Genomic DNA, 23092 nt, shown 5'->3' with positions numbered 1-23092 from the left:
ACAACAACCTCTGGGATAATACTATATGACTTTGTGGACAACAACCTCTGGGGTAATACTATATGACTTTGTGGACAACAATATCTGAGTTAATACTATATGACTTTGTGGACAACAAGCTCTGGGGTAATACTATATGACTTTGTGGACGAGTTCGGCTCGTCGGCTTTGATGTCCACTTTATCTATGTTGTAAGTTTTGACTGACCATGTCGGGTCGGTGGCTCGCGTTTCTGAGTGTCCCTTCATGTTCTCCTCGCTGGTAGAGGTACCTTTCACTAGGACCGGTCAGGTATCTGTTTCTCCTTCCCACTTAATAGTGCAGCCGGTTCGCCGTCACTGATTTCAGTTTGATAGCGCGCGGCCGGTTTCTTGTCGTGAGCCGAAAGTGGTTTCTGGTGGGTTGATAGCCCACACCACTTGAGGTAGCCGCTTAACCATTCCGTCGATTGTTTTCCTGGGTTGGCCATCTCTCAGATACTAATGCCGAATAAGCACTCGCCAAAGTCCTATTGAATCTCCTCAACTATGGCTTGAAGCGGCTGCGCAAGGCCCGGCCCGCCAGCCATCACTTAACCTGGACGCCTGCTTGGCTAGCAGTTGTGACAAGGCACCCATGAACTCCCGTCCGGGATCGACTTGCAGTTCGGTGGGCCATGTCAGCGGGCTGCGCTTTGTATATGCAGCGCTGAATCATGTATGCTTTCACCTAGGCCGAGTCTTTTCGGTTAAGGGTTCGGCTTCTTTGTAGCATACAGCGTTAGTGCATACTTGTACCTCTTGTCGTGGTAGGAACAGGAGGTGCGGCCTGGTGGACGCTTATTGGCACGGCAATGCCGAACTTTCTTCTAGGCACGTAGCGCGGTGGACAACTTTGTGGACAACAACATCTGAGTTAATACTATATGAGACTCTGTGGACAACAAGCTCTGGGGTAATACTATATGACTTTGTGGACGAAGTTCGGCTCACGGCTTTGATGTCCACTTTATCTATGTTGTAGTTTTGACTGGACCCATGTCGGGTCGGTGGATTCGCTTTCCGAGTGTCCCCTTCATGTTCTCCCGCTGGTAGAGGTAACCTCACTAGGACCCGGTCAGGTATCTGTTTCCTCCCTTCCCACGCAATAGTGCAGCCGGTTCGGCCACTGATTTCAGTTTGATAGCGTCCGCCGGGTTTCTTTGGCCGGTGAGCCAAGAGTGGTTTCGGGTGGTTGATAGCCGATCACCACTCTGAGGTAGCCGCCGCTTAACCATTCCGTCGATTGTTTTCCTGGGTTGGCCATCTCTCTCGCGATACCGTAATGCCCGGAATAAGCACCTCGCCAAAGTCCTATTGAATCTCTCAACTATGGCTTGACTGGCGATAAGGCCCGCCACCACACCTGGAACCTGCGTCTTGGCTTAGCAGTTGTGACAAGGCACCCATGAACTCCCGTCCGACCGACTTGCAGTTCGGGTGGGCCAGTAATCGGCGGATGCTCGCTTGTATATGCATTCTAATCCACGCTGGCTACCTGAAGCGAGTCTTTCTCGGTTATGGGTCCGGTTTCTTTGTAGCATACAGGTTAGAGTGCATACTTGTACCTCTCTTGGTCGTGGGGTAGGAACAGGAGGTCGGCCTGGTGGATTTATTGGCACGCGGCAATGCCGAACTTTCTTCTAGGCACGAGCGTGGTGGACAACTTTGTGGACAACAACATCTGAGTTAATACTATATGACTTTTGTGGACAAGCAAGCTCTGGGGGTAATACTATATGACTTCTGTGGACGAAGTTCGCCTTCGCCGGCTTTGATGTCCACTTTATCTATGTTGTAGTGCCTTTGACTGACCAGCGTCGGGTCGGTGGCTGCGTTTCCGAGTGTCCCCTTCATGTTCTCCCCGGCTGGTAGAGTGGTACCTCACTAGACCCGGTCAGGTATCTGTTTCTCCTTCCCACGCAATAAGTGCAGCCGGTTCGGCCGCCACTGATTTCAGTTTGATAGCGTCGGCCGGTTTCTTGCCGGTGAGCCGAGTGGGTTTCAGTGGTTGATAGCCGACACCACTCTTTGAGGTAGCCGCTCGCTAACCATTCCGGCGATTGTTTTCCTGGGTTTGGCCATCTCCTCAGATACTAATGCCCGACAAGCACTCGCCAAAGTCCTATTGAATCTCTCAACTATGGCTTGACTCTGCGATGATAAGGCCCGGCGGCGCCACGCCTAACCTGGACGCGGGCTAGCGGTTAGCAGTTGTGACAAGGCACCCATGAACTCCCCGGTCCGGACTCGACCTTGCAGTTCGGTGGGCCATGTCAGCGGCTGCGCTTGTATATCGCGTTGAATCATGAGGCTACCTGGGCGAGAGTCTTTCTCGGTTAAGGGTTCGGGCTTTGTAGCATTACAGGTTAGTGCATACTCTGTACCCTCTTGTGGTCGTAGGGTAGGAACAGGAGAATCGCCTGGTGGATCTTTATTGGCACGTCAATGCCGAACTTTCTTCTAGGCATCAATGAGCTGGTGCCGTAAATGATCTCGCCACAGGGATTGTTTTTCAAGCCCACGCTTTTCCTCGTCCGGGGTACTGTTGCCATTTTGGCAAGCTTATGTAACGGCACTTGCTCCTTCCAGTACCCATCACGCTGGCTGTAGTAATGAAGCTTCAAACTTTTCTTTCCGCGTGACATCGTGATACATACGGCTATGTCTTTGGTTCAATGTTTTCATGCCCACGTATCGCTGTGACGAGATTGGTCCCGCCGATGGCTATCCAACGCTTCGTGGTCCATCGGGTGATAGGGACGCCTTGTTTATCGATCAGTCCAGATATCCTGTGTCCTTCAATTTCAGCTTGTTCATCTGGTGCTTGAAGGTGCGGGCCCTCAACAGGGCCTCCTTTGAACCTGGTGGTGTGTTTGATGTGTTGTTTCACCACGCACTTCTTGACACCCTTTGCTATTCCGGATCTCACATTGTGGAAACTTTCAGGATGGAGTACATCTTGGGCCTCAAGCTCATATTACTCTGCTATGTATGCAAGCCAGCACTCCTCGGCCCTTCATCTTGCCGAGGGACCTTTTGTTAACCATGCTGTGCATGGCATGGTCCTTGGGGTAGTCGTCACCGGTGTCGATAAATGGATGTGTGTTTTACCATGTCCTCGTGCATGTCTTCGGTTCGAATCTCCATCAGCAGGGGAGTCCGCGGTCCGTACAGCACTTCGCACCTGTCGCCGTAATGCTTCTTGAGCTCGTTGTAGTAGAAGTCGTACATCAGGTGCTTGGAGAGGTCAAGAATGCTCATCCCCATCGTAGACGGGCCGGGTTGAACTTGATGTGGCTCTTCCTCATATGTAGGGCCACCTCAGAGCCGGGTGAATATCTTGCTCTGGTTGAATGTCGGGCTGGCTATCAGTCTCCTGAGCTTGTCTTCTCTCTTTCGCCGGACCAACTTCACAGTCACGTGTTTTCGTAAATTCCTCCATCGTCTTAACAACACTGAGTTGTTCATGAGCTTGTAGAGGTTCTTCTCGGTCACTGGTGGCCAGCTTTCGCGAGGTCGGTGTTCATTCTGATGTAGGGCTCCATCCACGGCTCTGGTCAAACTTGAGCAACCCATGGGTTTTAGTCAGCCTCATACCCGCGCACAGGTACAGCTGCAGGTTACTTATAGTGAACGCATGTACTTGGTCCTGTTCATCAAGTTGGGTACAAGTTTTTCGACTTTGGCTAGCTTATTACCCCCACCTCCGCTGGTAGTCGGACATCCAATCCGGGTTCACCATCAAACGCTTCTGGGGCCAGGGGGCAGCTGCCAGTGTGACTTGTAATGCTGTAAGGTACTCCAAGTCAACTCTCGAAGTGTATGTAACTCACACCGAATCATCGGTATGCTCATGACGTCTTATCCCAGGCACCCACTGAACCCCGTGAAGTAAGATATTGGCTCATGGCCCAACCGCACAGGTTGTTGGCGCTTCTAGATAGAGGAGATGATTAATGGGTTTGCTAGCATCGAATCTCTTTCATCTGACTTATTGTTGGCTCTTATGCACTGCCATTTGGCAGCTATGGAAATCCCACCTCGCAACTCTCGATGAACAGGTGCATATGTTGTAATCGGAGTTCCAGCTTAACTCCGGTTTTCTTCAGCAAGGCATCAGGGTAAGATCAAGAGGGACGACATTGTACACCTCCTTCCTGATGGCTTTCTCTTCCCATTGCAAGCACTTTAGAAACTTTTCAGCGGCTTGGGACCCTGTACACCACGGGAGCGTTCGCTTTCCCCCATCACATCCGGATGACCACGTATCCAAACCCACAGGCCTCGTGGCTCCTTTTGTATGTGTTGGGAGCCGGGCCGATGTCAGCGGGTTTGGCGAGGGGCTTCAAGTCGGGTGTAGATGATGTAAGGTAATGGACATCTGGTTCTTGTGGTTATCGAATTTTAGGATATTGTCGCCTTCTTTGGGCATGTCGATTTGTATGGCCCCACACCTTGGGCAACTTCTCCCACTGAGATTCTAATAAATCAGCTCGGGTGAAAAACTGTGTAGGCATCATTCACAAAAGTGTGTTTTCCCTCATATTCTCGATTGGTCGTTACAAACAGCCTGCTGAAGTGTTTTATCCACGCCAGAGTGGTACTTTGTCACCTCGCTGGATCTGGCGAATATATTGATCACGCACAAAACTAGCTTGAATTACCATTCATTAAAGGAGTATTTGGTAGTGTTTGCATGAGGATTTCTCATGTGGTTCAGAGTGTATTAGGACACTGTATTTGATGAGAAGAAGGTTCAATATGGGAACAGGTTTTGGATGAGAAGGAAGGTGATAAGCTCTGTATGTCCTGTTTGTTCTAATACTTTTGTTTCTTTGACTTTCAGTTTTCAGTATTATTTTCAAGGAGTTTGTCTACACATGGTATAAGTAAGTTGCTATATTTCACCTGTTAGCATGTAGTACAATAAATGACAATACAATCTGACTGTGTAGTTTCTTTATCTAACAATGTATTCAATACTGGAATCAGTCACACAACTATCATAACTTGGGGGAATCTGTACATTTCTACATAGATATATTTTGGCATTACCATCTTTCCTCTGGTAAAACTGTTATCAAGGATTCCTTGTGTATTTCTTGACCGGGTCTGTCAAAGATAGCCATGCTTTATACTTGTTTATTTCTTGTCCGTTTACATACAAGACTGCACATGAATCATGTCTGGGGTTGATGGTTGCAGGGACCTCAGCACAGATGAGGAGTTTGCAGATGAACTGAGGAGCAACATCCGATTCATTGCAGCTGTGTTTCTACGTAGAGCTAAGAAGGTACTCTCCATTTCACTTCGTAATACTTTTCCTATATATATATCATGAATTTTTAACTAATCCTGCACTACTTACTTCCTGCACTTATTGTTTACGACTCGAAACGTGGCTGTGCCAGGCGATTGATGTTGAAAAGCGTGGACCGCGCGATCACTTCCTGGTCTCAGGGTAAACATCCGTTCTGCGCCGCGCATCACGGAAGGTGGCGTCAGCCACCTCGGATTATTGCTTTTCGCATGCCTCGCAAGACGTGTGGTTTGCCAGCTCGACTGTTTTGTATCCTATGAATTTGTGTTTATTGATAATAAACTTTCTTTTGGGTACTTCCCTTTGTTCTTCAGAGAGTGTAGGTATTACCTTTCTGTTTCGTTTTTCGTAGTACTGTTGTAGTGATGGTGTTTGTGATAAACACGGTAGTTTCATCACTATTATCGGTCACTTCGCCATTCACAACCTGTGGCTTCGATGAATTCATAGTGGCTTGTTCTTGGCTCATGGTTATATGTTATACTATCATCGTATATTATTAATAAGCCTTAATTCCGGTCTCCAGTTTATGTCAGTATTTTGTGAGACGTTGTTCTCATTTATGCTGTTCTACCCCGTTACTATAATGTTTTTTGACCGTGTGTTTGCTGGGGTTTTCTGCTATGTTGCAGTTTCTATACGGCACACGCTGTATAGTTTGTAAGGCAGAATTATCTCATAAGTGCCCTCATTCACACTGTGTGAATTGCACTTTCGTGTTTTCCCTTTTTTCACACAAGTAATGTGCCAGTTGCACTTACTTAATTAATATAACACCTACTTTTGAAGCGCCAGGTCCAACACCGACGTCGCCTGTGACAAGCATCCAGATACTTGCGACAACACTGATGTCCTCTAGCTCTAGGGCGTCTGGCGCTCCGTCTCCTTTCTCCAGGTTGCTGTTTCCAGCATGTCCTTGGCAGACATCTTACTCCTGATGCCTCAGATGCATGCGCGCCGTGCGCCCAGCAGTCACTGGATGTTTCGACTTCCATTTGACTTGACCTAGTTAGCAGGGCAGTTCATACAACAACAGCCTATACAGCGCTTCTACCACATCGACCACGACCTCGGCATTCTGCAGTCGGTGTTAGGCGCCTCCGTCGCAACACCAACCTGTTCCAGCGTCGTTTCTGTCTACAGGGAATGTATGATGCATCTACCTGATCCAGCGGCTGTACTACTGAGCTTGTAAACCCATACTTACTCCCTCCAGCACCTGTATGGCGTTTCTACCAGATCCAGCCGTATGACGCTTATAAACCATACCTCCAGTGCCTGTCAGGCGCCCCTACCAGTGCCTGTACGGCGGCCTATAAAAACATCCTCACTCACCAAGAGTTTCTACCAGATTCAGCACTTGTAAGGCACCTATGACACCATACATCACTCACTCACTCCAGCGCCTGTCCGGCGTTTCTACCAGATCCAGTGCTTGTATGGCACCTATGACAGTTTCTGTCTTCATATAGTGCATCCACTGATCACTCACCCAGGCGATTCTACCAGATGCTTGTATCTTGCACCCTCCAGTGCTGTCAGGCGTTTCTGCCATACTCACTCACTCCTCCAGCGCGTCTACCAAGATTCAGCGCCTTAAGGGGGTATCTACCAGATCAGTGCTTATGGCACCTGACACCATACTCACTCACTCACTCCAGCGTCTGTCAGGGTATCTACCAGATCAAGCGCCTGTACGGCGCCTATAAAAACCATCCTCACTCACTCCAATGCCTCTCCGGCGTTTCTACCAGATTCAGCACTTGTAAGGCACCTATGACACCATACTCACTCACTCACTCCAGCATCTGTCCGGCATGTCTACCAGATCCAGCGCCTGTACGGCGCCTCTATAAAAACTCATTCTCACTCACTCCAAGCGCCTGTCCGGCGTTTCTACCAGATCCAGTGCTTGTATGGAAGCCAACCTGCAGCTCCATACTCACTCACTCACTCCAGCATCTGTCCAGTTTTTCTACCAGATCCAGCACCTGTACGAGCCTATCAAACCATCCTCACTCACTCAAATGCCTGTTCTGTTCTTTCTACCAGATACAGCATTCTACCAGATCCAGCGCCTGCACATGCGGCTCTACTGGATCTAAGCCCTATAAAATCATACTCACTCCTCCCTCATTCCAGGGCCTATACCAGATTGAGCATCTATATGAAGTAACATACTGCGTCAGCGCCTCCACATCTTCAAGAGTTTGGCAGCTGTTGGTTGGCGCCACTGTCTCCACTGACCTCTACGCCGGCAGGCGGACACATCTTTGCCCTCGAAGACTTCAACTAATATGGTACCTATACCGGTGGCGTTTCACGCACTCCCTTGTCTTGAATTCATCAATAGGGCAGCCCAGGTGGATGAGGAAATTAAGCGAAAGTGACAGTGTTTCTTCTTACAAGGCCACGATACTCAAGGAATGACGGCCCTTGATTTGGAATCCACCACGGATGCTCCTTCCTATCTCAACTAAGCTTCCGGTTATTAACATTGTCTCTCAAGACCTGACAGTCCGTATACAGGATCGTCACCTCTCTTCTATATGCATGATGGCTTGGTAGTGGATGGTCGCGTCACTGTCCTTGGCGAACACTTACAGGCAGTTCTCGCCAAGCGCAGGTGTTATTTGAGGTCAAGGATTTTCCGGTTAGGATTCTAAGCTTCCGAGGAATCTATTTCACCAATCCAAGTCCTCCGAATGCCATCTTTAATACTTGAGTTCAAGGGCGTCCTATCGAACAGTGTGTGACTTTACTCACACAGGGGAGATAAGCGTTGACAGCCTTCCAGCAAGTCAAACATCCTCATTACATGAATCCAGTACCTACTATAGCCTCGGCGCCACACTGTTAGGTGGGCTTGGAATCAGCCCGGCGCGTGGCAGGAGGCGTGGTGACAAGTCTCACATCAACAAGAGAGGATATGAGCGTAGCTCGTCCCTTTCCATTTAAGCCGCACATGGCTTATATGCGAATTGCCACTGAGATATAATCCCTCTCTGCCGACCATTCTTCCAGATTCCACAAAGGTGCCTTCCTTTATGATATTTCTTCCCTCGAAGCATGATGACGCCGTGTTGGAAAAGAGTTGTTCCGAGGGAAACAACTGGATATGTCAGTTAAGGAGTAACACTTGGAAAAACTCAAGTCAATACTTTTTACTGCATTTCCCTAAAGCTAATCTTGCTTTAAAAATCGCGTGGTCTTTCCATTTAAGCCTGCCTGTCTTATATGCAAATTACCACTGAGAGATAGTCACTGTTTGTTGACTATTCTTCCAGGTGCACCGAAGATATCTTCCACCATGCTTTTTGTTCCCATGAAGCACGCCGATGCCTTGTGGGAAGAGAGTTGTTCTGGAACAACTGGGTCTGTCAGTTAAGCAGTAACACTTGGGTTAACTCCAGTCACAGCTTTTTACTGCATTTCCTAAAAGCTTATAACGCTTTAAAAATGCGTGGTGGTATAGACCATTTAAGACTCACGTGTCTTATATATTCATACTACCACTGCCTGATCGTCACTTTCGCTGTCCGCTTAGGTGCCATGATTGTTACCACCACCGCATGAAGCGCGCTTGATGACTTTGACCGAGCTGTCTTTTGTTTACCTTGGCGGTAGGCGATCCCCAGATGACACGCCTCCATCCTGCCTGTCCGATAAATGTGCAGGAAGTAAGTAGTGCAGGATTAGTTAAAAATTTAGTAAAGCTAAATATATTTTATATTTAGATACTTATCCTGCACTACTTATGATAAGGGCCCACCCTGGCGCTTTCAGCTACCTCCCCTCGTGATTCATCTGTGGGAGTTTACGGCAATAATCAGAGGTGGCTGGACGTCACGCGTTCGATGATGCATCGCGCAGACGGATGTTTACCCAAGACCAGGAAGTGATGCGCAGTCTCACGCTTTTCAACATCAATCGTCTGGCACAACCACGTTTTGAGTCGCAAGCAATAAGTGCAGGAAGTAAGTAGTGCAGGATAAGTATACAAATATAAAAAATATTTAGATTTTACTAATTTAGCTTTGTACCTTGTCCCTTGATATACTTTCAGCTTGACATACCGAAACTGGTAATCCGTAAACTGGTGAAGGCAGCCATAGAACACCTAGACTGCTGTATACAAGCCAAGATACATGGTGAGTTAACTGTTGTATGCACCCCAAGACACATGGTGAGTTACCTGCTGCATATAGGCCAAGACACATGGTGAGTTACCTGTTGTGTACAGGCTAAAGTACATGGTGAGTTATCTGCTCTATACAGGCCAAGATACATGGTGAGTTACTTGCTGTATACAGGCCAAGATACATGGTGAGTTACCTGTTGTGTACAGACCAAGATACATGTTGAGTTACCTGCTGTATAAAGGCCAAGATACATGGCGAGTTACCTGTTGTTTACAGGCCAAGATACATGGTGAGTTACCTGTTGTGTACAGGCCAAGATACATGGTGAGTTACCTGCTGTATAAAGGCCAAGATAGATGGTGAGTTACCTGTTGTATACAGGCCAAGATACATGTTGAGTTACCTGCTGTATACAGGCCAAGATACATGGTGAGTTACCTGCTACCCTGTTGTGTATGGTGAGTTACCTGCTACCTGTTGTGTACAGGCCAAGATACATGGTGAGTTACCTGCTGTATAAAGGCCAAGATACATGGTGAGTTATCTGTTGTTTACAGGCCAAGATAGATGGTGAGTTACCTGCTGTATTCAGGCTAAGATACATGGTGAGTTACCTGCTGTATACAGGCCAAGACAAATGGTGAGTTACCTGTTGTGTACAGCGAAGATACATGGTGAGTTACCTGCTGCATACAGGCCAAGATACATGGTGAGTTACCTGTTGTGTACAGGCCAAGATACATGGTGAGTTACCTGCTGTATTCAGGCTAAGATACATGGTGAGTTACCTGTTGTGTACAGGCCAAGATACATGGTGAGTTACCTGCTCTATACAGGCCAAGATACATGGTGAGTTACCTGCTGTATTCAGGCTAAGATACATGGTGAGTTACCTGTTGTGTACAGGCCAAGATACATGGTGAGTTACCTGCTCTATACAGGCCAAAGATACATGGTGAGTTACCTGCTGTATACCTGCTGTATAAAGGCCAAGATACATGGTGAGTTACCTGTTGTGTACAGGCCAAGAAAACATGGTGAGTACCTGTTGTATTCAGGCCAAGATACATGGTGAGTTACCCGTTGTTTACAGGCCAAGATACATGGTGAGTTACCTGTTGTGTTCAGGCCAAGATACATGGTGAGTTACCTGCTGTATAAAGGCCAAGATAGATGGTGAGTTACCTGTTGTGTACAGGCAAAGACACATGGTGAGTTACCTGCTGTATAAAGGCCAAGATACATGGTGAGTTACCTGTTGTGTACAGGCCAAGATACATGGTGAGTTACCTGCTCTATACAGGCCAAGATACATGTTGAGTTATCTGCTGTATACAGGCCAAGATACATGTTGAGTTACCTGTTGTGTACAGGCCAAGACACATGGTGAGTTACCTGCTGTATACAGGCCAAGATACATGGTGAGTTACCTGTTGTGTACAGCGAAGATACATGTTGAGTTACCTGTTACCTGTTGTGTACAGGCCAAGATACATGGTGAGTTACCTGCTGTATACAGGCCAAGATAGATGGTGAGTTACCTGCTGTATACAGCCCAAGATAGATGGTGAGTTACCTGCTGTATACATCCTAAGGTTACTCATAACTAACACACACACCTGTATATGTATATTACTATATAAATGTGGAAAACTTGAAAAGTAATGTTGACCCCCACCTTGAAGTTAACCTGTGTTTTGTCATGGGGTTGAATCATTTGAGATATCTACAGGTTGCAGCTCTCATGATGGATACTGTTCAGTATGACAGCACTGGAAGTTGCACAACATTTCCTGTTTCATCTACAGGTTGCAGCTCTCATGATGGATACTGTTCAGTATGACAGCACTGGAAGTTGCACAACATTTCCTGTTTCATCTACAGGTTGCAGCTCTCATGATGGATACTGTTCAGTATGACAGCACTGGAAGTTGCACAACATTTCCTGTTTCATCTACAGGTTGCAGCTCTCATGATGGATACTGTTCAGTATGACAGCACTGGAAGTTGCACAACATTTCCTGTTTCATCTACAGGTTGCAGCTCTCATGATGGATACTGTTCAGTATGACAGCACTGGAAGTTGCACAACATTTCCTGTTTCATCTACAGGTTGCAGCTCTCATGATGGATACTGTTCAGTATGACAGCACTGGAAGTTGCACAACATTTCCTGTTTCAGCTGAAGGTGCCACTGACTTCCAGCAGTGTGTCATTGACTACCTCGGGCAAGACGTTCATGTAGCCATGTGGAGTCGAAAAGCAGAACTGGAGTATCTCAGGAGAATGGCAGAGAGTCTCTTTCCCTACATCCTCAGACCTCAGGCCCTGCACTCAAAGTAAGTAACACTGATAGAGAGTCTCTTTGCCTACATCCTCAGACCTCAGGCCCTGCACTTGAAGTAAGTAACACTGATAGAGAGTCTCTTTCCCTATGTCCTCAGACCTCAGGCCCTGCACTCAAAGTAAGTAACACTGATAGAGAGTCTCTTTGCCTACATCCTCAGACCTCAGGCCCTGCACTTGAAGTAAGTAACACTGATAGAGAGTCTCTTTCCCTACATCCTCAGACCTCAGGCCCTGCACTCAAAGTAAGTAACACTGATAGAGAGTCTCTTTCCCTACATCCTCAGACCTCAGGCCCTGCACTCAAAGTAAGTAACACTGATAGAGAGTCTCTTTTCCTACAACCTCAGACCTCAGGCCCTGCACTTGAAGTAAGTAACACTGATAGAGAGTCTCTTTCCCTACATCCTCAGACCTCAGGCCCTGCACTCAAAGTAAGTAACACTGATAGAGAGTCTCTTTCCCTACATCCTCAGACCTCAGGCCCTGCACTTGAAGTAAGTAACACTGATAGAGAGTCTCTTTCCCTACATCCTCAGACCTCAGGCCCTGCACTTGAAGTAAGTAACACTGATAGAGAGTCTCTTTCCCTACATCCTCAGACCTCAGGCCCTGCACTCAAAGTAAGTAACACTGATAGAGAGTCTCTTTCCCTACATCCTCAGACCTCAGGCCCTGCACTTGAAGTAAGTAACACTGATAGAGAGTCTCTTTCCCTACATCCTCAGACCTCAGGCCCTGCACTCAAAGTAAGTAACACTGATAGAGAGTCTCTGCGAGGTTATCACGTTTACAGAACATTTTGACAGGAAACAGAAAACTTGACATTGTAAAACAAGTTAAGACTGAATTTGGAAGTAATCTTAGTCTTGCATCATGTCAACTGAACATTGATCATAAAAATCTCAGACGATAGCTAAAATGTAAGAATGAATTGTTGAATATGGATGGAAAACGGGAAATCCGGGGAGAAGACCCGCACTGCCTGATCTAGAAGAGTCTTTGTACTGTTGGTTTAAGGATGAACGATCGAAATCTACAAAATTCTTAAAGTAAAAGATATTGCTCTTAAACAGGAGATAAGAATTTCAGACGAAGTGCTGAAATGCAGTGATCACTGGTTCTTTTGATTTTGTCAACGATATTCCATCACTTCACGCAAAATAATGCACCACGGCCAACAAGATAATCGTGATCCTAATGTGATCAAAATTTTAACACAAGATCATTTGCACAGTGGTGAACAACTCACTTCCTTAAGCTTTGAACTCTGAAAACTGTGTGGCTCTAAATAGTGTCTGTAGAGTTATTGTCTTAGATGTCAGTCAGTCCTCTCATAATAGTTTGAAGTTCGTGTTTTGCATTAATTAGACTGTCAACTTTATCATTCACATTCACATTTACGCACTCAAGTAAACATTTCATAACTTTCAATTTTGAATTTAAAGACCAGTTTCCTGATAAAAGTTTTAAGAAGCCCATTCTTTTCATTTTATCAAAATATTGCGCATTTTCGAATTTAAGCCCTGGGCTTAAATATGGTTAAAATATTTCATCACTAGAACAGTGATTTTCCGTATTTAAGCCCCGGGCTTAAATATGGGAATTCCCGGTATGTCCTCAGACCTCAGGCCCTGCACTCAAAGTAACACTGATAGAGAGTCTCTTTCCATACATCCTGTGACCCAACACTGATTGTCTCTTCCCTACATCCACAGACCTAAGGCCCAACGTTCAAAGTCACTGTGTTAATGGTTTCCAGATGTGTTTATTTGTGTGTTATTTGTTTACAGAAGCACCTGTGCGCTGTTGAGAGAGATGTTGGCAGGCTCAGTGCTGTTGCCTGCGGTAGATGCTGTTGCTAACCCGGTCTGTATGACTACTGTACTGTGACTTGATTCATGTTCTATAACTGTAACAGATGTACATACATCATAAGTGATACTGATTGTATTCTAAAATGTACATTTGAGCATACAAGTTACAACTAAATAGATTTGAGTGTTCAAGATACTTCCTTCCTTGTTGCAGGACTTGGTAAACAACTTGATCCTCATCTTCTTGGATGATACTCCTGTGAGTATCCCTCATATCTCATGTCTGTGTCTTTATTGAGGTGCAATAACAAGTTTCCAAGATATTTGTCTGACTGATTGGATTTGCCAGAGATCCTGTTAAATGTTTTTTTGTGTTGATGTAATGATATCTGAGAGGGAGTGAGGGACTGGACATGATTTTCACGCTTCAGAATATGCAAACAACATACCTGCTGTAACAAATCCTATCTTTCCCCAATAAGAGGTTGTCTGAAGATACATCACATTCTGATACACAAGTTGCCTTATTGTTAATACCGGATGGAAGTTACAAGATATCTGATTCTGCAATATTTCATTGACTGTTACTGTTGTACTTTCAGCCCCCTGAAGCCCAGGAGCCTCCATCTCCCATGGTGCCCTTTCTGGAGTCTTTTGCTCAGCCTCTGAACCAGAACAAGTCTGTAAGTGGTCCAGATTCACAAGACTGCAGCTGTTGTCATTATCCATTCAGTTCAGTATGCTAGCACAGTTAACTACCACTATCATAAGTCTTTGTTAGGTGGTGAAAGTTGCAGCACTATCATTGCGCTCTAAAAGGGAGCCCTCACTTGACTAAGCCTTCATGGTATTATACCTAATAAACTGAATAGCAATAAACCAGAGGTTGTCCACAGAGTCATATAGTATTATCCCAGAGGTTGTTGTCCACAAAGTCATATAGTATTACCCCTGTATATACTATGTCACTTTGTGGACAACAACCTCTGGGGTAATACTATATGACTTTGTGGACAACAACATCTGGGAAAATACTATATGACTTTGTGGACAACAACCTCTGGGGTAATACTATATGACTTTGTGGACAACAACATCTGAGGTAATACTATATGACTTTGTGGACAACAACCTCTGGGGTAATACTATATGACTTTGTGGACAACAACATCTGGGATAATACTATATGACTTTGTGGACAACAACCTCTGGGGTAATACTATATGACTTTGTGGACAACAATATCTGAGTTAATACTATATGACTTTGTGGACAACAAGCTCTGGGGTAATACTATATGACTTTGTGGACGAGTTCGGCTCGTCGGCTTTGATGTCCACTTTATCTATGTTGTAAGTTTTGACTGACCATGTCGGGTCGGTGGCTCGTTTCTGAGTGTCCCCTTCATGTTCTCCCGGCTGGTAGAGGTACCTCACTAGGACCCGGTCAGGTATCTGTTTCTCCTTCCCACGCAATAGTGCAGCCGGTTCGGCCGTCACTGATTTCAGTTTGATAGCGTCGGCCGGTTTCTTGCCGGTGAGCCGAGTGGTTTCGTGGTTGATAGCCGACACCACTTGAGGTAGCCGCGCTAACCATTCCGTCGATTGTTTTCCTGGGTTGGCCATCTCTCTCGCATACTAATGCCCGAATAAGCACTCGGCCAAAGTCCTATTGAATCTCTCAACTATGGCTTGACTGCGATAAGGCCCGGCCGCGCCACGCCTAACCTGGACGCCGTGCTTGGCTAGCAGTTGTGACAAGGCACCCATGAACTCCCGTCCGGGATCGACTTGCAGTTCGGTGGGCCATGTCAGCGGGCTGCGTTTGTATATGCGTTCGAATCCGCGGGCTACCTGGGCCGAGTCTTTCTCGGTTAAGGGTTCGGCTTCTTTGTAGCATACAGGTTAGTGCATACTTGTACCTCTTGTCGTGGGGTAGGAACAGGAGGTCGGCCTGGTGGACTCTATTGGGTACGGCAATGCCGAACTTTCTTCTAGGCACGTAGCGTGGTGGACAACTTTGTGGACAACAACATCTGAGTTAATACTATATGACTTTGTGGACAACAAGCTCTGGGGTAATACTATATGACTTTGTGGACGAGTTCGGCTCGTCGGCTTTGATGTCCACTTTATCTATGTTGTAAGTTTTGACTGACCATGTCGGGTCGGTGGCTCGTTTCCGAGTGTCCCCTTCATGTTCTCCCGGCTGGTAGAGGTACCTCACTAGGACCCGGTCAGGTATCTGTTTCTCCTTCCCACGCAATAGTGCAGCCGGTTCGGCCGTCACTGATTTCAGTTTGATAGCGTCGGCCGGTTTCTTGCCGGTGAGCCGAGTGGTTTCGTGGTTGATAGCCGACACCACTTGAGGTAGCCTCGCTAACCATTCCGTCGATTGTTTTCCTGGGTTGGCCATCTCTCTCGCATACTAATGCCCGAATAAGCACTCGGCCAAAGTCCTATTGAATCTCTCAACTATGGCTTGACTGCGATAAGGCCCGGCCGCGCCACGTCTAACCTGGACGCCGTGCTTGGCTAGCAGTTGTGACAAGGCACCCATGAACTCCCGTCCGGGATCGACTTGCAGTTCGGTGGGCCATGTCAGCGGGCTGCGTTTGTATATGCGTTCGAATCCGCGGGCTACCTGGGCCGAGTCTTTCTCGGTTAAGGGTTCGGCTTCTTTGTAGCATACAGGTTAGTGCATACTTGTACCTCTTGTCGTGGGGTAGGAACAGGAGGTCGGCCTGGTGGACGCTATTGGGTACGGCAATGCCCGAACTTTCTTCTAGGCACGTAGCGTGGTGCCGGTAAATAGATCCGCCACAGGGATTGTTTTTCAAGCCACGCTTTTTTCCTCGTCCGGGGGTACTGTTGCCATTTTGGCAAGCTTATGTACGGCACTTGCTCCTTTCCAGTACCCACGCGGGCTGTAGTAATAGCTTCAAACTTTCTCTCTTTCCGTGACATCGTATACATACGGCTATGTCTTTGGTTCAATGTTTTCATGCCCGTACGCGTACGTATTGGTCCCGTCGATGGCTATCCAACGCTTCGTGTCCATCGGTGATAGGGACGTCTTGTTTATCGTCAGTCCGTATATCCTGTGTCCTTCACTTCTCAGCGTGTTCATCTGGTGCTTGAAGGTGCGGGCCCTCAACAGGGCCTCCTTGAACCTGGTGTGTTTGATGTGTTGTTTCACCACGTACTTCTTGACACCCTTCGCCTTCCGGATCTCGCTATTGTGTCGGCTTTCAGGATGGAGTACATCTTGGGCCTCAAGCCTATGTACTCTGCTATGGGCGTGCCAGCACCCTCGTCCTTCATCTTGCCGAGGACCTTTTTGTTAACCATGCTGTGCATGGCATGGTCCTTGGGGTAGTCACTGGTGTCGTATAAATGGATGTGTTTTACCATGTCCTCGTACATGTCTTCGGTTCGAATCTCCATCAGCAGGGAGTCCGTGTCCGTGTACAGCACTTCGCACCTGTCGCCGTAATGCTTCTTGAGCTCGTTGTAGTAGAAGTCGTACATCAGGTGCTTGGAGAGGTCAAGAATGCTCATCCCCACGTAGACGGGCCGGTTGAACTTGATGTGGCTCTTCCTCATATGTAGGGCCACCAGAGCGTCGGTGAATATCTTGCTCTGGTTGAATGCCGGGCTGGCTATCAGTCTCCTGAGCTTGTCTTCCTCTTTCGCCCGGACCAACTTCACGGTCACGCGTTTTCGTAAATTCTCCATCGTCTTACCGAACACTGAGTTGTTCATGAGCTTGTAGAGGTTCTTCTCGAAGTCACTGGTGGCCAGCTTTCGCAGGTCCGTGTTCATTCTGATGTAGGGCTCCATCCACGGGCTCTGGTCAAACTTGAGCAACCCATGGGTTTTAGTCAGCCTCATACCCGGCGACAGGTACAGCTGCAGGTTACGATAGTGAACGATGTACTTGGTCCTGTTCATCAAGTTGGGTACAAGTTTTTCGACTTTGGCTAGCTTATTACCCCCCACCCTCCGTTGGTAGTCGGACATCCAGTCCGGGTTCACCATCAAACGTTCTGGGGCCAGGGGGTAACTGTTGTGTGACTTATGTAATGCTGTTGGGTACTCCAAGTCAACTTCGAGTATGTAACCTACCCCCGAATCCGCCGGTATGCTCATGACGTCTATCTCAGGCACCCACTCGAACCCCCCGGTGAGTAGATACTGGCTCATGGCCCAACCGTACAGGTTGTTGGCGTCGAGATAGAGGAGATGATTAATGGGTTTGCTAGCATCGTAGCCCTTTACGTACTTATTGTTGGCTCTTGCGTACCATTTGGCAGCCATGGAAATCCCACCTCGCAATCCTTTCTCGATGAACAGGTGCATGTTGTAATCGGAGTTCCAGCTTAACTCCGGTTTTCTTCAGCAAGGCATCAGGGTAAGATCAAGAGGGACGACATTGTACAATTTCTTCCTGATGGCTTTCTCTTCCCATTGCAAGCACTTTAGAAACTTTTCAGCCGCGTTGGGACCCCTGTACACCACGGGAGCGTTCGTTTCCCCATCACATCGGATGACCACGTATCCAAACCCACAGGCCTCGTGCTCCTTTTGTATGTGTTGGGAGCCGGGCCGATGTCAGCGGGTTTGACGAGGGCTTCGAAGTCGGTGTAGATGATGTAAGGTACGGACATCTGGTTCTTGTGGTTGTCGAATTTTAGGATATTGTCGCCTTCCTCGGGCATGTCGATTTGTATGGCCCCACACCTTGGCAATCCTCCCACTGAGATTCTAATAAATCAGCTCGGGTGAAAACTGTGTAGGCATCATTCACAAAAGTGTGTTTTTCCCTCATATCTCGATTGGTCGTACAACAGCCTGCTGAAGTGTTTTATCCACGCGTAGTGGTACTTGTCACCTCGCTGGATCATGAATATATTGATCACGCGGCGACCCTCCATTGGGCTGATCCTGTGCACGATTGTTTTGTTGCCTTCGTGCCCAAAGACGTTGACGGCTATATCATTCTGTTTCTCGATTTTGGTGACCTGGGATATGGGGGTGGGTTCGTCTACACCGTCCCAGTTGAGCCCATCATCTTGGGGATAGCTAGAAGGCCTGTTCGAATTAGCGTCGGCTGGAAACAAGGCTGACCTGATCGCTAACCTCATGCCATCGTCCCCTATGTTTTTGATGTTGACCATGGCCTGTTTTTTCTTGTAGTAGGGGGGCAAGTCTAGGTACGATCCGCCTCTGAATGGTACGTAGTTAGCTATGTCTAGATAGAGTTTATCGATTTTATCTACGGCCCACCCGGAACCCCTGTGCGTGAAGCATTCCAGGGTCTCTCGTATTTGCTGAAGACTGGTGTCGATGGACGCGTCTATAGTCTCGGCATGAGTCACGACTTCTTGTTTACCCCGGAAGTAAGGCTGAACGTACTCAACGGCACCATTCTGCTGTTTATCAAGCGACATCTTTGCCGTTATTTGAAACTTTAGACTTCCCAAATCGTTCAGTTCCTCATTAACTTTGTCAGCGATCAGTGGATTGACGTCGCCGATGTCTATGTTCTTATCTACATGCATGCGCCAGCCTCTCAGATAGTTACCTACAGAGCGTTCAGTGCTCACGAACTCTAGATCAACGACTCTGTGCTGATGGAACAGTTCAACGAGCTCAGGCTTCCTCATACGGGAATAACCTACTAACCCCAGCTCTCGGGCTTCCTGTTTGAGTTGTTTCACAGTGTGGGGTCGTACGGGGTCGTGCAACAGCGCGACTAGCCCAGCTTTTCTCATACAGGAATAACCAGTCAACCCCAGCTCTCTGGCTTGGTGTTTGAGTTGTTTCACCGTGGGAGGGGGTTGTATGTCGAGTAATCTAAACAATTGGGGTCTCCTCATTCGGGAGTAACACACTACACCTCGTTCTCTCGCAATCTGCTTGAGCTCTCGGACAGTAGGCATTGTTATACCCAGTGTATACAATCTCTAATTGGGCCGCCAACAAGGGAAGTAACTCCTCCAACCTTAATCAAATCACCACGAATCTAGTCCCCCGCCCAGCGCTATATTTAGCATAACCGTATCGATTCTGAGTTCAGGATAGCTTTCCCGTTTTATTATTTCCAGAACGTTGGGGATACACGTATATATATTAACTGATTCAGTCAATACTTGTTCTCTGAAGACATCCAGCTTTGTAGCAACAATCATTTGAAAGTTGATGTGCCCCAATTCGTTTATTTCCTCTTCGAGTTTGCTAATGACCAGAGGTCTGATGTCATCAATACTACATTTACCCGGAAACATCAACCAGCTTCTCAGGTCAAAAGCCGGGGGTGGAATTCGAATGAATTGAATAGCAGGCATTATTATACCTAGGTGAACACAGTCTCTAATTGGGTCATTGGAAGGGAGGTAACTCCTCCAACCATTAAAAAATAATGAGAGCTACACCTCCATACTAAGGAGGCGCCTACATTCGTTTATGTAGTCCTTTTTCTTCTCGTAGATAAGCTGGTGCCTGACTAGGTTTGCCCCGTGGGCTTTACAGAAACAGTAATGGCATTTCACTCCAATACCGCACACGGAACACGTGTAGTTCGCTAAACACCTCCTGTGGAAACAACAGTACCTCTCAGTCCTACATCTCCTACCGCAAGTCTCGGTCTTCCCCATAAGTATGTACTGGCATCGGTACGGGGCAGGTCTCGTCTTTGGTATACTCATATGGGGACCTAGTTTAATTGCTTTACAATCAACGAAGTCGCTACTAGACCCAGCACGATGAAGGTCAGTTCTCGGACCTTTTGCCCGGGGATGGTGTGTAGTACTGAGCAAGTGTGGGTTCCTCAATTGGTTTGAGCTGTTTGCCGGTTAGTAGGTAGTATTCTCTCGCTGCGTCGTCGACGTCATGGAACGTTTTAACGGCATGGTTCTCACGCTGGAGTCGTTCATTAATGTAATCGAGCCTCTGCATACGTTTCTTCGCGTACTCGGTTTGCGCGGTTTGCAGTTTCTCCACGGCTATGGTGTGCTGTTTTGTCTTGTGTGTCTACCTCGGCCGCATTCGACTCCTGTAATTTCGAGAACAGGTAATTACTCCCGGAAAATGCCAGGGCGTTGACTAAAGCCCCGCCGACCATCATAGTGATCGTATATATATGTTTATATACTTACTTCAAAATATTCCCCGGTATGATATCTTGCTTCACGAGGATATCCTTGGTGGCCATCGCCATACCCAAATTCATGATGAGCATGCCCATATCCTGCAAGTCGAAGTCGAGCTTGATAGTCGGTTGTTTGAGGACCATCTTGGTCAACCGAGCGTATCCTACGGCTAGGCCGGCGACCACGGTGGCGTGGTATGCTTCGTTAACGAACGTTTTTCCCTCAGGCATGATGTATATATGATATAGAAATATATATTTATAACATGATATGGGGGTTGACCTCTAATTGTGGTTGTGGGGGTGGTGCTTGTGGCCTATTATAAAGCATGAAAACCACGGCAACCGCAGCAGCGCCTACAATCCATATATAGTTACTCTTATGTTGCTTGGCTAGACCACCTTTTCTACCAGCGGCGACCCTTTTAGGGTTCTTCTGCTTGGTGACTTGTAGAGGCGGAGCGTAAGTGGAGGAAAACCAGGCTTGAAATTCATCGGCAGATGTATAACATGGCCCGTAATGAATTAAACCAGCTGATTCGTGAGACAAAGTCAAGATATTACAATGATAATGTATTCTTCAATCAGCAGAATCCCAAAGTACTCTTTACTCATCTGTTTTCCTTACTTGGAAAGACGTCAAACACTACTCTACCTAATGTGGATGATGATTTGACTCTTGCAAACGACTTTGGCAAGTTCTTTTCTTCTAAGATTGAGAAGATTAGGCAAGAATTTTCTCCTGAGTCAATTGCTGTAACTGGTGCACGCTTTCAAGGTGAGAGTTTTGATTCCTTCGACCCGCTCACAGAGGAACAGATTATCTGCATCATCAAACAATCAAAGGGCACAACGTGTACACTTGATCCAGCCCCTACTAAATTTGACTTGGAATATTTTGACATTTTACTTCCTGTGTTCACTCAGATTATCAACTTAAGCTTGAAATGTGGCACTGTTCCAGGTTGCTTCAAGCAGGCAATTGTGAAACCTTTGCTGAAAAAACCTGGTTTAGACTCCACCTGTTTCAGCAACTATAGGCCAGTGTCTAATCTTCCATTCCTCTCCAAGGTACTTGAAAGAGCTGTGAAGATGCAAGTTAGTCAGCACTTGAGTAAACATGACCTCTATCACAAATTCCAGTCCGCCTATAGGTCATTCCACAGCACGGAAACAGCCCTGCTCCGTGTTGTTAATGATTTGCAGTGGAGCGTTGACAGGGGGGAACTCAGACGTTCTTGTTCTCTTGGATTTATCATCCGCGTTTGATACGGTGGATCACCAGATACTTCTATCAAGACTTCAGTTCCAGTATGGATTAAATCATATGGCTCTTCTGTGGTTTAGGTCCTACTTATCAAACAGGACTCAATCTGTTGCTGTTCGTAATGCTCAGTCGGCGGAAGCTATTATTCTTTGTGGTGTACCACAGGGATCGGTTCTCGGTCCTGTATTGTTCTCTATGTATACCAAAGAACTTGGTGATCTGCTTTGTGAGAAAGCTACTAATCATCATCTTTATGCTGACGATACTCAGTTGTTTGATGGTATTACCATGGGCTATGACAACAGTTCTGACTTGACCAGAATTGAAGATGCCATTGACCATATTGGTTCGTGGATGTTCAATAACAAACTAAAATTAAATGAACACAAGACAGAGGGTATGATTGTTGGCACAAGAAACATGTTAGTAAAATCACAACATGTTGAGTTGAAAGTTGGAAACATGGTCATTCAGCCTTCTCTACATGTCAGAAATCTTGGCGTCCTACTCCAACCTGACCTCTCCATGAAGAAACAGATTCTGGATCTGTGCAGAAAATGTTACTTCCATCTCCGTAACATTGGACAGATCAGACATCTCCTGTCACAGGATGCTGCGGCTGCCCTGGTGAGAACACTGATTCTCTCACGACTTGACTATTGCAACAGCTTGTTGGTTGCAGCTTCACAAGAGTCCGTCCAAAAGCTCCAACGAATCCAGAACACAGCTGCCCGCATAGTTACTCTCCAACCAAAACGCTGCCACATCACTCCCATCCTGTTGTCTCTTCACTGGTTGCCTATTGAGGCTCGCATTGACGATAAGATCCTTACACTTGCTTATCAGTCCATTCATGGTATTGCACCAGTGTATCTTCAAGAACTCCTCTCTCCTTACATGCCAACAAGAACACTGCGTTCATCCTCGGCTAATCTGCTCTATGTACCAAAGTGGAACCTAAAATCATTTGGCTGCAAGTCTTACCAGAACATGGCATCAGTCAAATGGAATTCCCTCCCTGATGAACT

General features: G+C 46.8%; 1 protein-coding gene across 1 annotated transcript in view; it reads left to right on the top strand.

Annotated features, from left to right (window-relative positions):
* The window catches only part of LOC124277705 (sorting nexin-14-like), a 121307-nt gene that overhangs the window by 24444 nt on the left and 73771 nt on the right, over positions 1-23092 (top strand). Inside the window, exons 8-11 of the mRNA XM_046713433.1 lie at positions 11665-11821; positions 13622-13697; positions 13860-13904; positions 14248-14328. Coding sequence (XP_046569389.1) covers positions 11665-11821; positions 13622-13697; positions 13860-13904; positions 14248-14328 — 359 coding nt within the window. The remainder of the gene's footprint in view (positions 1-11664; positions 11822-13621; positions 13698-13859; positions 13905-14247; positions 14329-23092) is intronic.

The sequence above is a fragment of the Haliotis rubra genome, unplaced genomic scaffold (genome assembly GCF_003918875.1).
Source record: "Haliotis rubra isolate DU_JTF1 unplaced genomic scaffold, ASM391887v1 Scf226, whole genome shotgun sequence".
NCBI classification, from domain to species: domain Eukaryota; kingdom Metazoa; phylum Mollusca; class Gastropoda; order Lepetellida; family Haliotidae; genus Haliotis; species Haliotis rubra.
This window is presented reverse-complemented; position numbering and strand designations above follow the sequence as displayed.